Source organism: Ascaphus truei, chromosome 8 (assembly GCF_040206685.1).
Source record: "Ascaphus truei isolate aAscTru1 chromosome 8, aAscTru1.hap1, whole genome shotgun sequence".
NCBI lineage: Eukaryota > Metazoa > Chordata > Amphibia > Anura > Ascaphidae > Ascaphus > Ascaphus truei.
In genome coordinates, this window is record NC_134490.1 from 71,420,248 (window position 1) to 71,437,604 (window position 17,357).

A 17,357-nucleotide genomic window follows, 5' to 3' on the forward strand; every position below is an offset into this window, starting at 1 on the left:
AGACTGAGATCAACCACCAGGAGCACAGAAGAGTGCTTTATTGCGAGCCTAATACTCACATGCACCAGGGGAATCAGCAACCATCTGAGAAATGTATAGAAATGGCAAATATTCATGTATATGGAGCACCTATCTATTTTCATGTGTCAGTGTCTAGCTCAGGAGAAGGTGCAGGGAATGTACTTGGGTCTCAATAAAGGGCAAACCATGACCCACAGGTATTAGACGCAGATAGAAGAGGCAGGAGGGGGGGCTCTGACGCTCCTCACTCTTACCTGTCATATCCTCTACAAGAGATGTCTTAACCTCAATGCTCATCTGGTAGTTGTAAGACCGCAGCTCGTATAAGGCAGTGGGTATCTCCAGTACCAGGCAGCCTGTCTTGTCCGTCTGGATGAGGAGTAAGAAAAGGAGTCAGAGGAGGAAATTGATACGACGGATATATAATATAATGTAGAACACTTGTCGTCAGGTTGTCCTACTCAGTATAATGTATTTGAGAAGCTCTATTAATGCCGGAGCTGGTACTATGTGGCTTTTCTAGAGACAAATTACACCGCTGGCTCATTTATTCATCATTAAATGGAATAGAAATAGAACAAATTGTTACTTATTTCAAAAGATGCCATACATCGGCTTACTATGAATCAGGCAAATGTAACACTAAAGAGGCAAGCTGGTTATTGTAACATTACAGACAATCAGGTGCGTACCAATTAGACTGTAAGCTCTGCAGGACAGAAAATCCCTATGCATGTAAATAATAATCAGGCATTAGGTTTTACAACAATGATGCTGGGATAGTGGTGTCTATGATGGGGGAGCGGGCTGCGTGATATTCTGAGCTGCTCAGTGCTGCTCAGTGCTGCTCAGTGCTGATCAGTGCTGCTCTGTGCTGCTCTGTGCTGCGTGATATTCTGAGCTGCTCAGTGCTGCTCTGAGCTGGCACAGCGATACATACTCGGCCTCTGTAGTCTCCACACAGATCCTCAGGACGCCCCACGGAGTACCAGTAATACTTCACCACTCTGCGGCACAGTCTGGCATAGACCTCACCCTGAACAGGTTTCCCAAAGGTATATCTAAGAAAATAAGAGAGAGGGATGGATGGAGATTTGAGGGGGGAGGGAGGGAAGGGGGACACAGTTATAGAGGGAGAGAGAGGGAGGGAGGAAGAGGGAAGGAGAAAGGGGGGGAGAGATAAGGATGGAGAGGGGGGGAGAGAGATGGCGAAGGAGGCAGAGTGGGAAATAGCAGAGAGAGTGCAGAAGATGGATGGAGAGGGAGGGAGAGAGAAGGAGAATGAGGTGTTAGAAAATCCTACCCCAAAATCTAATGCTTGCGTAGCCCCCTTTGGAATTACTATGGTATTAAGGGGTTAACTGTGTGGGCCCACCTAGCTGGCCGAGATTGGGGCAACTAGGGAAGCAGCACAAACAGTATAGCCAACGGACACTCAAGAGGATATACAAGATACACTGTATATATGTGATACTGTGTCTAAAGGATAATAAAGCTGCTGTTTGTATGAATAAAGTTCCTGGCGGCCAGCATTGCATTACTAACGCCCAGCCGCGCAAATCCAGCACCCAGACAGGGTGACAAAGACTGAGCACTGCCATATACATGTACTCTGGTGTAAACTCCTTAAGAGCAAGGCAAGGAGGGTTACATGTCTATTAGAAAAGACCACTGCTTTTGAGGTGTGTGTGTGTATGTATTATAGGAGTCTCTGAGGTGTGTGTGTTATAGGAGTCTCTGAGGTGTGTGTGTGTTATAGGAGTCTCTGAGGTGTGTGTGTTATAGGAGTCTCTGAGGTGTGTGTGTGTGTGTGTGTGTTATAGGAGGCTCTGAGGTGTGTGTGTGTATTATAGGAGTCTCTGAGGTGTTTGTGTATTATTGGAGCCTCTGAGGTGTATGTGTGTGTGTGTGTGTGTGTTATAGGAGGCTCTGAGGTGTGTGTGTGTATTATAGGAGTCTCTGAGGTGTGTGTGTTATAGGAGTCTCTGAGGTGTGTGTGTGTGTGTGTGTGTGTGTTATAGGAGTCTCTGAGGTGTGTGTGTGTGTGTTATAAGAGTCTCTGAGGTGTGTGTGTTATAGGAGTCTCTGATGTGTGTGTGTTATAGGAGTCTCTGAGGTGTTTGTGTATTATTGGAGCCTCTGAGGTGTGTGTGTGTGTGTGTTATAGGAGTCTCTGAGGTGTGTGTTATAGAAGCCCCTGAGTTGTGTGTGTGTGTATTATAGGAGTCTCTGAGGTGTGTGTGTTATAGGAGTCTCTGAGGTGTGTGTATTATAGGAGTCTCTGAGGTGTGTGTGTGTGTTATAGGAGTCTCTGAGGTGTGTGTGTGTGTTATCGGAGCCCCTTTAGTGTGTGTGTATTATAGAAGCCTCTGAGGTTCATTTTAAATTACCTGCCACAGATTTTTAATTGAAGCGCTTCATCCAGGATGGTAACGACAGAGGGGAGCAAGGGGATAACTTCAAATGTGGGTAGCACTGAAAAACAGTTTGCATCCTGTTAGAGATACAGAACATATATCCCTGATACAAGGGCAGAGCATTGCACTCGCCCCCAACTCTACAATCACTTTTTAAGGGATGGGAGGATTCATTTATAAAATAATAATTACCACATAATACAACATTATTGAACAATATAAACACAATAAAGAGAATGTATTACACAGCTATATCATCAATGCAATGATATTCTGCTTATCTGTTCTCCGCCAGCCTCACACTTTAACCCAATTATTGCAGCCAAGAGACTAAGGGTTATAATAGGGCCTCCAAAAACGTTTTATTTTTGCAGAAAAAGAAGTATGATGTGGGGACGAAATCAGAACGTGTGTTGGAGCAACGTGGAGGGGAGGTTTGCGGCCGCAGTACTTGGAAGGTCATTGGGGACGCCTTCCTCCAGCAGTGGCTTGACATGCGCTTTAGATGATGATGAAGATGATGATTGAGAGTGGATCGCCGGGTCATTTGGTCTGCGGATTCAGCCATCCGTTGGCGGATTCTTAAGAATCTACAAATCCATCCACGGGTTGTATCCAATGGCGGTTTTTGATGAATCCGCGCGGATTAAAACTGACCAAATCCATTTGCGGATTTTACACCAATGAACAGATTTTGGGGGTAAAATGGATAAAAATCCAGGAAAGGGATTTGGGCGGATTCACCATCTGTAATGATGATATAATACTTATATATATAATATGTGTAATAAAATTGTGTTGGAAGCATTTGCTGTTGGCGAAGTGCTCACCATATTCTGACACGTGGAAAGTCTGCTTGCCATTGGGTGCCTTGATGGTGTATGTTCCTAAAGCTGCCTCAGAGTCCAGTGTGAAAGACAGGTCAATGATGCCTTGCTGAGGGGTGAGATTCAGCCACTGCCCCACCCGGTTCCACTTAGGGTCCTTCAAAGAAAAAAGGGAAAAAAGATGTAGTTTCTCACTTCACAGATCTCTAGTCTCTGATTGGATATAGAGACAAAGCAGGAGTACTGAAAGCAGATCACTACAGAGGTGGTTGACGCCTTAAGAACAAATAAAGCGATGATTTATTAAATCCTGGTGTTGGAGCTAGGTTCCATAAGAACAGAAGAACTGCATATTCTTGGGGAAGGCTGTGTGCTGACAGGGGACTGGCAGAGCTCCTTTAAAAGAAAAGCTGACAGTCAGTAGAAGGGAACTGAGGAGACCCAGTGCAGGGGTCTGGAGCAGCCAGTGTTGCTGTGGTCTGTGTGTGTGCAGCGTTGGCCGGAGCTGTCTGGAGTGAAACAACAGCGGGGAATTTAAAACTGCTAACCCGCGGAGAGCAAGGCAGTGCGGCCCATACTACCGCGGACAGTGGCGCAAGTTGGGAGTGTGTATCGGGGTAAGCTTCCGGACGGAGGTCCATGCACCTAGGAATTTAGGTTGATCCCCCAGTTAGGTGAGTTTGTGTGTTTGTGTGTTTTATGTACTGGAAGTTTGTAGAAATTTTTTCCAATAAATTCACTTTTGTTCAGCTCTGAAGTCCTGTCTAGTGTACTGATCCCTGGTGTAATTTCCCTAGTCTCCCGTGACACATATTATGTATGAACGCCATGGCGCACACCCAGCGGAACGCTTACAGTATGTATCTCTCTATAAAAGTAACAGTTTCATGAAGGGTTCCTTGTTTTAGTTTACAATGTGTAGCCATGATGCTTTGGCCTTGTATAGATGTTCATAAGACCATGGAATCCCTGACCGATGTTGACTGTGGGTATAATACAGTATGCATCATGGTTCCCAAGCTTTTGTAAACTTTTGCATTTAGTCACGGAAGAACTCAATTATCTTTTCTATGTATATTAGTTTCCACATTCTGTTAAGGACTGAGGAAATTTCAGGATCCAAATTGCTTCCAGTTGGCTGTAATCATACATCTGGTGGGCAGAAAACAGATGGGTAATGTTTCCCTTGATATGTATAAATTCCCGGGATTCATCTATTCATCAGTGCTGCCCAGGGGTCTGTAGTTAGACTCAGACTAAAGACCTCCCTTAGTCTACTACAGAAGGGATATATGAGATATATTGGTTGAGACTGACATCTCACAGGATAGATGACAAAAGTCGTTTTCAATCTATGTCACATTTCTGTGTCTTATGTGTTATCAGTGCTTGGTATGAAAGGTAACAGTTTCTTACGCCCACATACAGGGAAATAATATACTAAAGACACTATGCCACGTGTGACACTAAATTTCTGGTCTATACTAAAGTTGTTGTGTTTACTCTGAATAAGGGAAACTACGCAACCCCTAAAGCAGGGGTCCTTAACCTTTTGTACCTTAATCACCCATAAAGGACACACAAGGTACCCAGTCACCCCATAACAATAATTTTACTGAACACCCATCTATCAACCCCTGGGGGTGAAATCACCCCTGGTTATAAACCTCTGCCCTAAATCAAAATGAGAAACTTGAGAAAGAGCTTTGTACAGCTCGAAACGTTGTGTGTGCCTAGAATAAATGTATTTTCTACAAATCCGCAGTGCCCTGGATCCTCCACTTTGTTCTAAATCAAAATGAGGCGTTCCCGGTAGCAAAACATTTCAAGGAAATGGGTCACAATATTTCACAACTCAGATGCCAGGCAGTAGAGGTTGTAAAAAAGCCAAGAAGAGGTGGTTCTTGTGTAACCCTCTTAAAACAGAGGGAAGGCTTTTGTATTTAAGAGGTTAAGACTTGTGCCCCGGATAACTTTAATAAGGAATTAGACAAGTATCTGCATGTAAATATTCTTCTCACTTCTTCAAATTGGCTTGTAATGGTCACTACCAGAAGGGGGACGGACACATCTACATTTCTAGATATCACGTCATTATCATATGTTTTGGATTTTTTAAAATAACGGGTTCAGGATTCCTATTTCTATTTTTGCGTTCACTGACTGTTAGCAACATTATCCACTAAATAGAGTTTATGTGATTTGTTTCAAGGTTATGGGGCCTCATGATTTCCTGGACCTTTTATCTGTTCATGACTTCCTCTGTGTGTCCTGTGTATCACACACACAGAGCAGGGAGCACAGGGAGTCACACACACAGAGCAGGGAGCACAGGGAGTCACACACAGAGCAGGGAGCACAGGGAGTCACACACAGAGCAGGGAGCACAGGGAGTCACACACAGAGCAGGGAGCACAGGGAGTCACACACAGAGCAGGGAGCACACGGAGTCACACACAGAGCAGGGAGCACAGGGAGTCACACACAGAGCAGGGAGCACAGGGAGTCACACACAGAGCAGGGAGCACAGGGAGTCACACACACAGCAGGGAGCACAGGGAGTCACACACACAGAGCAGGGAGCACAGGGAGTTACACACAGAGCAGGGAGTACAGGGAGTCACACACAGAGCAGGGAGCACAGGGTGTCACACACAGAGCAGGGAACACAGGGAGTCACACACAGAGCACAGAGCACACGGAGTCACACACAGAGCAGGGAGCACAGGGAGTCACACACAGAGCAGGGAGCACAGGGAGTCACACACAGAGCAGGGAGCACAGGGAGTCACACACAGAGCAGGGAGCACAGGGAGTCACACACAGAGCAGGGAGCACAGGGAGTCACACACACAGAGCAGGGAGCACAGGGAGTCACACACACAGAGCAGGGAGCACAGGGAGTCACACACAGAGCAGGGAGCACAGGGAGTCACACACAGAGCAGGAAGCACAGGGAGTCACACACAGAGCAGGGAGCACACGGAGTCACACACAGAGCAGGGAGCACAGGGAGTCACACACAGAGCAGGAAGCACAGGGAGTCACACACAGAGCAGGGAGCACACGGAGTCACACACAGAGCAGGGAGCACAGGGAGTCACACACAGAGCAGGGAGCACAGGGAGTCACACACAGAGCAGGGAGCACAGGGAGTCACACACAGAGCAGGGAGCACAGGGAGTCACACACACAGAGCAGGGAGCACAGGGAGTCACACACACAGAGCAGGGAGCACAGGGAGTCACACACAGAGCAGGGAGCACAGGGAGTCACACACAGAGCAGGGAGCACAGGGAGTCACACACAGAGCAGGGAGCACAGGGTGTCACACACAGAGCAGGGAGCACAGGGAGTCACACACAGAGCACGGAGCACAGGGAGTCACACACAGATCAGGGTGTCACACACACAGCAGGGAGCACAGGGGGTCACACACACAGAGCAGGGAGCACAGGGAGTCACACACAGAGCAGGGAGCACAGGGAGTCACACATAGAACAGGGAGCACAGGGAGTCACACACACAGAGCAGGGAGCACAGGGAGTCACACACAGAGCAGTAAGCACAGGGTGTCACACACAGAGCAGGGAGCACAGGGAGTCACACACAGAGCAGGGAGCACAGGGAGTCACACACAAAGCCGGGATCACAGGGTGTCACACACACAGAGCAGAGAGCACAGGGAGTCACACACAGAGCAGGGAGCACAGGGAGTCACGCACAGAGCAGGGAGCACAGGGAGTCACACACAGAGCACGGAGCACAGGGAGTCTCACACAGAGCAGGGAGCACAGGGAGTCACACACAGAGCAGGGAGCACAGGGAGTCACACACAGAGCAGGGAGCACAGGGAGTCACACACAGAGCACGGAGCACAGGGAGTCACACACAGAGCAGGGTGTCACACACACAGCAGGGAGCACAGGGGGTCACACACACAGAGCAGGGAGCACAGGGAGTCACACACAGAGCAGGGAGCACAGGGAGTCACACACAGAGCAGGGAGCACAGGGAGTCACACATAGAACAGGGAGCACAGGGAGTCACACACACACAGAGCAGGGAGCACAGGGAGTCACACACAGAGCAGTAAGCACAGGGTGTCACACACAGAGCAGGGAGCACAGGGAGTCACACACAGAGCAGGGAGCACAGGGAGTCACACACAAAGCCGGGAACACAGGGTGTCACACACACAGAGCAGAGAGCACAGGGAGTCACACACAGAGCAGGGAGCACAGGGAGTCACGCACAGAGCAGGGAGCACAGGGAGTCACACACAGAGCACGGAGCACAGGGAGTCACACACAGAGCAGGGAGCACAGGGAGTCACACACAGAGCAGGGAGCACAGGGAGTCTCACACAGAGCAGGGAGCACAGGGAGTCACACACAGAGCAGGGAGCACAGGGAGTCACACACAGAGCAGGGAGCACAGGGAGTCACACACAGAGCACGGAGCACAGGGAGTCACGCACGGAGCACAGGGAGTCACACACAGATCAGGGAGCACAGGGAGTCACACACAGAGCAGGGAGCACAGGGAGTCACACATAGAACAGGGAGCACAGGGAGTCACACACAGAGCAGAGAGAACAGGGAGTCACACACAGAGCAGGGAGCACAGGGAGTCACACATAGAACAGGGAGCACAGGGAGTCACACACACAGAGCAGGGAGCACAGGGAGTCCCACACAGAGCAGTGAGCACAGGGTGTCACACACAGAGCAGGGAGCACAGGGAGTCACACACAGAGCAGGGAGCACAGGGAGTCACAAACAGAGCAGGGAGCACAGGGTGTCACACACACAGAGCAGAGAGCACAGGGAGTCACACACAGAGCAGGGAGCACAGGGAGTCACGCACAGAGCAGGGAGCACAGGGAGTCACACACAGAGCACGGAGCACAGGGAGTCACACACAGAGCACGGAGCACAGGGAGTCACACACAGAGCAGGGAGCACAGGGAGTCTCACACAGAGCAGGGAGCACAGGGAGTCACACACAGAGCAGGGAGCACAGGGAGTCACACACAGAGCAGGGAGCACAGGGAGTCACACACAGAGCACGGAGCACAGGGAGTCACACACAGAGCACGGAGCACAGGGAGTCACACACAGATCAGGGAGCACAGGGAGTCACACACAGAGCAGGGAGCACAGGGAGTCACACATAGAACAGGGAGCACAGGGAGTCACACACAGAGCAGAGAGAACAGGGAGTCACACACAGAGCAGGGAGCACAGGGAGTCACACACACAGAGCAGGGAGCACAGGGAGTCACACACAGAGCAGGGAGCACAGGGAGTCACACACAGAGCAGGGAGCACAGGGTGTCACACACAGAGCAGGGAGCACAGGGAGTCACACACAGAGCAGGGAGCACAGGGAGTCACACACAGAGCAGGGAGCACAGGGAGTCACACACAGAGCAGGGAGCACAGGGAGTCACACACAGAGCAGGGAGCACAGGGAGTCACACACAGAGCAGGGAGCACAAGGAGTCACACACAGATCAGGGAGCACAGGGAGTCACAAACAGAGCAGGGAGCACAGGGAGTCACACACAGAGCAGGGAGCACAGGGAGTCACACACAGAGCAGGGAGCACAGGGAGTCACACACAGAGCAGGGAGCACAGGGTGTCACACACAGAGCAGGGAGCACAGGGAGTCACACATAGATCAGGGAGCACAGGGAGTCACACACAGAGCAGGGAGCACAGGGAGTCACACACAGAGCAGGGAGCACAGGGAGTCACACATAGAACAGGGAGCACAGGGAGTCACACACAGAGCAGAGAGAACAGGGAGTCACACACAGAACAGGGAGCACAGGGAGTCACACATAGAACAGGGAGCACAGGGAGTCACACACACAGAGCAGGGAGCACAGGGAGTCACACACAGAGCAGTGAGCACAGGGTGTCACACACAGAGCAGGGAGCACAGGGAGTCACACACAGAGCAGGGAGCACAGGGAGTCACACACAGAGCAGGGAGCACAGGGTGTCACTCACACAGAGCAGAGAGCACAGGGAGTCACACACAGAGCACGGAGCACAGGGAGTCACACACAGAGCAGGGAGCACAGGGAGTCACACACAGAGCAGGGAGCACAGGGAGTCTCACACAGAGCAGGGAGCACAGGGAGTCACACACAGAGCAGGGAGCACAGGGAGTCACACACAGAGCAGGGAGCACAGGGAGTCACACACAGAGCACGGAGCACAGAGAGTCACACACAGAGCACGGAGCACAGGGAGTCACACACAGATCAGGGAGCACAGGGAGTCACACACAGAGCAGGGAGCACAGGGAGTCACACAGAACAGGGAGCACAGGGAGTCACACACAGAGCAGAGAGAACAGGGAGTCACACACAGAGCAGGGAGCACAGGGAGTCACACACAGAGCAGTGAGCACAGGGAGTCACACACACAGAGCAGGGAGCACAGGGAGTCACACACAGAGCAGGGAGCACAGGGAGTCACACACAGAGCAGGGAGCACAGGGAGTCACACACAGAGCAGGGAGCACAGGGAGTCACACACAGAGCAGGGAGCACAGGGAGTCACACACAGAGCAGGGAGCACAGGGAGTCACACACAGATCAGGGAGCACAGGGAGTCATAAACAGAGCAGGGAGCACAGGGAGTCACACACAGAGCAGGGAGCACAGGGAGTCACACACAGAGCAGGGAGCACAGGGAGTCACACACAGAGCAGGGAGCACAGGGTGTCACACACAGAGCAGGGAGCACAGGGAGTCACTCATAGATCAGGGAGCACAGGGAGTCACACACAGAGCAGGGAGCACAGGGAGTCACACACAGAGCAGGGAGCACAGGGAGTCACACATAGAACAGGGAGCACAGGGAGTCACACACAGAGCAGAGAGAACAGGGAGTCACACACAGAGCAGGGAGCACAGGGAGTCACACACAGAGCAGGGAGCACAGGGAGTCACACACACAGAGCAGGGAGCACAGGGAGTCACACACAGAGCAGGGAGCACAGGGAGTCACACACAGAGCAGGGAGCACAGGGTGTCACACACAGAGCAGGGAGCACAGGGAGTCACACACAGAGCAGGGAGCACAGGGAGTCACACACAGAGCAGGGAGCACAGGGAGTCACACACAGAGCAGGGAGCACAGGGAGTCACACACAGAGCAGGGAGCACAGGGAGTCACACACAGATCAGGGAGCACAGGCAGTCACAAACAGAGCAGGGAGCACAGGGAGTCACACACAGAGCAGGGAGCACAGGGAGTCACACACAGAGCAGGGAGCACAGGGAGTCACACACAGAGCAGGGAGCACATGGTGTCACACACAGAGCAGGGAGCACAGGGAGTCACACATAGATCAGGGAGCACAGGGAGTCACACACAGAGCAGGGAGCACAGGGAGTAACACACGGAGCAGGGAGCACAGGGAGTCACACACAGAGCAGGGAGAACAGGGAGTCACACACAGAGCAGGGAGCACAGGGAGTCACACACAGATCAGGGAGCACAGGGAGTCACACACAGATCAGGGAGCACAGGGAGTCACACACAGAGCAGGGAGCACAGGGAGTCACATACAGATCAGGGAGAACAGGGAGACACACCGGGCAGGGAGCACAGGGAGTCACACAGAGAGCAGGGAGCACAGGGAGTCACACACAGAACAGGGAGCACAGGGAGTCACACACAGAGCAGAGAGATGACTCAGTGGGAGCTCACACACATACTGTAGATAGAAAAACACACAATGCAAATCACACATCCTATAAATGTTGTCTTACCTGCAACTCCACAAGAGGGCACTGCGAGAACAGAGGGATAGAGAGAAGGAGAGAGAAAGGGGAGAATGAGAAATTATTTCACCAATTACCATTAACATGTAAGTACACTAAGAGTATATTAGGGGTATTTCATAGAAGCCCGCTACACCACTGATTTATATGGTGGTTTTGCATTAAACCTTTCACTGCTAGATTTGAGTTAAATGAAAAAGAATTAAATAGCACGTTTATTACACTTAATGCAGAAAAATAATGATAGAACGCCATGTGTCAGGGGAAATCGCCCTTGGCACACAGACCTGTAAGTGCATTTGTCCCACCTATGGCAGACCCCTCTCCTACCACACTCACCTTGTCATCATTAGCCATGAAATCCTCGTCAAAGCTCAGGACACGAAAATGCACTGCAAGAGAATGCACAGCACAGTGACAAAACTAGTCCTTGTCTGGCTAATACACCACATGGCTACAATGTGCCACATAATGACACCGGAGTGACTTTCTGGTACAGACACCAATATGCAGATGGTTCAACTCCTGTTCCAGGTGATTTCTGCAAACTTTGCAATCAGGAGCACAGTGCAAATTCATCAACAATCACAGCGGAAGGATTGCTTTAAGGCAGCAATTCCCAACTCCAGTCCTCAAGAACCCCCAACAGGTCAGGTTTTAAGGATACAGCTGCTTCAGCACAGGTGGCTCCGTCATTTGGACTGAATCCCCTGTGCTGAAGCAGGGATATTCTTAAAACCTGACCTGTTTGGGGTTCTTAAGGACTGGAGTTGGGAACCCCTGCTTTAAGGCAATAGGAAAGCATTTTCATTTTTGGCTGTCATTTCATTCCTCATTTGTGGCAGGTCTGGGTTGGTGTAATTGTATTGTATTGTATGTCTTTATATATATAGCGCCATTAATGTACATAGCGCTTCACAGTAGTAATACACGGGGTAATCAAATAAATAACATAATATAAATAACAGATCATGGGAATAAGTGCTTTAGACATAAAAGTAACATTAAGGAAGAGGAGTCCCTGCCCCGAGGAGCTTACAGTCTAATTATCTCTGCCCATTAACCCACTGCATGAAGCCCTTCCTACGTAGATTGGACAGCGATTCCTCAGTACCCCCGTACTATTCTGTATCATGTTTCTGTAAAATAATGTGTACATGGTGTGTGCTTCAGAAATGAGAATGTACATAAATAGACATCACATTTTTTAAACATTTAGATGAAAACCTTTCTTATATCGGACACAACGGCAAGAAAGAAAGAGGATTGTGTGCATCAGAGCGCTCAATCCCTGCAACACCAATGAGTGGTGAGATGCCCCCTGCGCTCACCCGTCTGGCCCGGCTTGTAGATGGGTTTGTCCGTCTGGATGAGGGTTTCTAATCCCATGCTGCTGATCAGGATGTTCTTACTCTCCGAAATCTCCGTGGAAGGTCCCACGAGAGAGATATGAATCGTGGCAACTTCATCTGTGCCTCCTGCTGGTGGAGGGGTCTGTGCGATGGATGAAGGGATTAGATGGAAGAGAGGTCAAGTGAAGGGAGAGAGATGTAAAGAAAGACTGGAGCAGGGAGTACAAGAGAAGAGAGTGCGCTGGTTGGTGCTGTGGGTGGAGATGGGTGAATGTGACGAAACGCGTTTCACTTTTTTTTTTAAAGGAAAATGAAAATTCTGTAATATACCAAATATTTCCTAATTTTCACATATTCTTTCCATATTTCCAATTTTGTTTTTATTTTCTCCATTTTTTTTTTAAAATGCAAAAAAATTTACCAATTTTTTTGATATTCTCCAATTTATGAATATTATTTTTCCATTTTTTTTACACATTTTTTTATATGTTCAAATTTCTCATTTTTAAATAATAATTAAAAAAAAAACAGTGGCACCTTGTTTTGAACTCCAATGAATGTGTAAATATGAGAACATGTGAAAAAATGCCATATTCGCAGGGAAAACAAATTCGGGTGAATAATTCACCCCTCTCTAGTGGTGGGAAGGTGGTGAATACCTGGAAGTCGATGCATTGGAACAGGCTGGGCCCTGCCAGAAGCTGCTGGTATAGGATGGTGTCTTGACCCTCTGTCTGCAGGGTGATGGTGAGTGTCAGAGTCTCACGCACACCACTTACATGCACATAGGCCTTCTCTGTGGAGGGGTGATAGACCTCTGCTGGTAACAGCAGAAAGTAATACCTGTGTGGGGAGCAATGAGAAGCAATGCAGTGGTTGGGTTATCAGGAAATAATTATCAGTGCTTCTATATCCTTCCTTGCCATTACTCTCCCTGCTTCTCATACTTCTTTTTCTTCCCTATTCTTTTTATGTCACTTTCTTTTTCTCGCTCGCTCTTTCTCGCTCTTTAATTTTCTCTCTCTCTCTGCCTCTCTCTCTTTCATTCTCTCTCTCTCTCTCTCTCTCTTTCATCCTCTCTCTCTCTCTTTCATCCTCTCTCTCTCTTTCATCCTCTCTCTCTCTCTCTCTCTCTCTCTCTCTCTCTCTCTCTCTCTCTCTCTCTCTCTCTCTCTCTCTCTCTCTCTGCCTCACTCTGACTCTCTCTTTCATCCTCTCTCTTTCTGCCTCACTCTCTCTCTCCATCTTCTCATCTCACGGCTGGTGCCAGTCTGTCTCTTGGCCTCCTATTTTTTTTAATTAAATTAGTCCAATCTCTCCTGATTCAAGAGACATCTGTTTGTGCTACCAGCTACCAGCTGCCCTCTCCTTAACCTCTCCCTCCCTGATTTCACCCTGCAGGAGTTAGCTTACCAGCAGAAGGCCTCCTGTAAGCACCGACTCCTATTGCTGAATGACTCCTTAATCTAAATGTAACCCCACTCTTGCAGTGCTCAGTCATATATTGGGAGCAAGGTTTTAGGTTTGCAAAGTCCTTGGGATCTTGAACCAAAGAGGCCTCTCTACCTCCCCTTTCCTGCACCGCTCACAGTACTGGGGGAACTCCTGAGATATTTTGCCTTGCAGACTTTTGCTGACCCTTCCAGCAATCTGTTACCATACAAACAAAATGGCGGCTCTTCCGTTTTTACTATTGGAAAGCCCTAGGATAACATAACAGACTTTGAAGCGGGTGAACCCGATTCGTAATCCCAGTGTCAGCCACATGTGACCTTGGGAAATAACGTTATGTTCCTGTCCCTCAGGTACCAACATTAGATAATACATTCTACAGGAAGGGACTATTTGCGCTTGCAAAATTCTATGTACAGCGCTACTTATACTGTCAGTGTTATATAGGAACAATATTATTATTATTGTTGCCTCTGTTTTGAGCAATTCTGCCCTTTTTAAATTCTGTGGTTGCATTCTGGATCCAGCTGCTGCAAATTTGGCACCCTGGGAGTTTAAAATGGCTGCTGCCATTTAAACATATTAAAACAGAAGTGTCACAATAACCACTATCGTGAAATAATAAACAGCACTGAAACTCCTTACTGGACAACCACTCGTCTCAACTACAGAAAGTGAGCACAGATCCTCACCTTCCCATTTCCCCGAATTACTAGATCTAACTGCTTTAAACTTTTATTTGCCACCCACATAAACTTAATGTGCCTGTTTTAATCATTTGTAAAGCTACGTTACTTTCTTGTATCTGTTGGGTGTATGTTCTATGCACCCACTGCTCTTTCAGTGAGGAAGGTGCCTGCCCCCTCCCCATAAACCTGGCATATGCTTCCCTCCTGCACGTTATTAATACCTGCAATGAGCCCCCCTTTATACATTTGCCTTCTTCCCGTTCCCAGTGTCAGTGAAACAGCAAAGGGTGAGGTATCTCTTACGTGAAAGATGCCTGTCCGAGGGTGGAAGGGATCAGACTCCAAGCGAGGAGGAGCCAAGACCACATCTTCTTGGAGGGTCTGGAGAGTGACTAGGAGGAGACGGTATACAAGACAGCAAGAGACCCCTCTCACTCCAGTAATAAGTCACACTGTCTAATTAGAGTGTCACTCTATCAAAAACATTGCGTCCCTCTCTATCCAGTGCCACTCTGTCCCTTGAGATATTCAGAGATGATGCCTGGCTCTCATCCTCTATGTCCATTTGGCTCTCTCTATAGTTCTCTGCCTTTAGTTCCTTCTGTGCACTTACAGTGGGCTGTCTCCTTTTCCCGCTGTCTCCCTCCTTCCCCTCTCTCTATAAATACATATATATATCCCTACTTATTTATTGCTGTCTTTCTCCCCCCTCTCTCTCTTACCCCCTCCCCTTTCCCCCCCCTCCCCTCTCTCTATTTCTTCTCTTTTCTCTATTGCTGTCTTTCTCCCTCCTTGCTCCTTGTGGTCTCCCTCATCCCCCCTCTCTATCTTCCCCTCCTCTCTCTCTTTCTTCTCCTCTCTCTTGCTGTCTTTCTCCGTCTTTCCTTCTTCTTGTCTCTCTCCAACCTTCTCTCTTTCGTCCTTTGTCTTGTGTTGTGTTTCTTCTCTGTCCCTGCCCTTCTTCACTGCATTATCTGCCTATTGTAGCACCTTGCCTCAGTCTTTTATTACCTGTCCCTCTCCTTTCATCCTTAGTGACTCCTCCCTCCCTTTCTCCCCTCCAATCCCTCTCATTTCCTTACCTTTTATTTCTGTCTATCTTACTTCCCCACATCTCTGTACATCTTACTTTGGGCCAAATTCAATAAAGTCTGAAAAGTGTCCGATAGGAAATTCATTCACTGGAAAAGCTGAAGACAGCCTCACTGTAGTCAGTATTGTTATGATCGCTGTGAAGAGAGAATGAGAACATGTTTTCAAATACAGTATGTAAGTGTTTATATAAATCAGCATTTTACACCACATTATGTATGCACATGCTATTTAAAGCTGAAAACAGGTAGCACTGCGTGATTTTAATTATTATTAATTTTTATTAGAGGATTGAAGCAGGGGGTCTCTGGAAACGAAGTGTTAGGCCCGGGCCATAGAGGGGTGAGGCGATCCGAGCCGCGCTGACGCTGAGGCTCGCCTGCTGAAATCTGGGCGATTTCATGCCCATACAGGCGAGCCAGCGGGCGCGATCGGAGCCGGGGGGAGGTGGTTGGAGGCGGGGCAGTGAAGTCGCTGGGCCAATCGCCCGCGATGCACTGACGTCGACGTCACGGCGTCGACGTGACGGCGCCGTGACGTCGACACTGCTGTGCTGGGATTGGAGGAGGTTTTAAGCCGACAGCGCGCTGAAAAACAGCTTGGCGCTCGGCTGAAACCTCCAACTCTTCAGCTCGCCTGCGGAAGCTCGCGTGAGCCCCCTCTCAAGGCATCCTCATTGAGGATGCAGGGGCTCAGCGCGGAGCGTCCGCACGCCTCAGCACGGCCTGTCCGTCTATGGACTCGGCCTTAATTTCAGCTCCGGGGGATACTTACCTCCACAGGGGGGGCGCTATCTCTTACATGTCCAGGTCATGCTGGCTAATAAGAAGCCACAAGGGATGACTTCATGGCTTCCTATTGGTCCACAAAAATAGAAGATACAAATATTGAACAATTGCACTCCCATTTGTGCTTGCTGCTGTAGACACATATAATCCGGTCAGGTATATCATGAACCCACTCATGGACCTCTCAGATCCAGCCGAGCACATTTAGACTTCATGTCAGCGTCTCACCCGGGTGCCAGCACTCTCTGTGCTCTCCTCTCCAATCTCCTACACCTCAGTGCCTCCCCTTGGGGGATGACGGAACTCCCAAGATGGCCGCCGGGGATTCCCAAAATCAACACTGATTCGCTGGATCACCTTTTGTGTTTCGCAAAGTTGTCTCACTTCCTCAGGGGCTTTTAATCTGTGCTGTACTGTGATCTCACACAGGAGGCAATATATACCCCCCCAGACCCTTAAAAAACCTCACACCAGGTACAGATAATAAAGCATGGCTAGCCTAATACTGCCAGTGATCCCTACACTAACTCTAAAAACTACTCTATCCCACAAATTGATCCCACATGGAATGGACTGCACTGTCCAAATAGTAATAGGTATATTAGAGCGTGTACAGTCACTAGATAATGCAGATATATAGATGTCTAGAGCCTCAGTCGAAGTATTTTGCACAATGAAGACTCAAAACACTAGAAACATACTAGGCAACAAAAATATATATATAATATATCAGGGATTATACAAATGCTAATAAAATAAATAACAACTTAGTAGAAAAAAAACACAATAAACAACCCCCCAGGAACAGGACCAATGTATTCTCAATTTGAAATGAACAAAATAAGATAGTACTTTATCTGCTACTAATGACAACAACATACTGTATCCATATGTGGGAACTTCATAAAGTA

General features: G+C 49.0%; 1 protein-coding gene across 1 annotated transcript in view; it reads right to left on the bottom strand.

Moving 5' to 3' along the window:
- The window catches only part of LOC142501945 (alpha-2-macroglobulin-like protein 1), a 56,126-nt gene extending 40,851 nt beyond the window's left edge, over window positions 1-15,275 (bottom strand). The window contains exons 1-9 of the mRNA XM_075612571.1: window positions 14,870-15,275; window positions 13,085-13,268; window positions 12,405-12,567; window positions 11,413-11,465; window positions 11,062-11,082; window positions 3,269-3,422; window positions 2,412-2,496; window positions 962-1,082; window positions 276-390 (exon numbers count right to left, since the gene is read on the bottom strand). Coding sequence (XP_075468686.1) covers window positions 276-390; window positions 962-1,082; window positions 2,412-2,496; window positions 3,269-3,422; window positions 11,062-11,082; window positions 11,413-11,465; window positions 12,405-12,567; window positions 13,085-13,268; window positions 14,870-14,934 — 961 coding nt within the window. The 5' untranslated portion in view covers window positions 14,935-15,275. The remainder of the gene's footprint in view (window positions 1-275; window positions 391-961; window positions 1,083-2,411; window positions 2,497-3,268; window positions 3,423-11,061; window positions 11,083-11,412; window positions 11,466-12,404; window positions 12,568-13,084; window positions 13,269-14,869) is intronic.
- Between the last annotated feature and the right edge of the window lie 2,082 nt (window positions 15,276-17,357).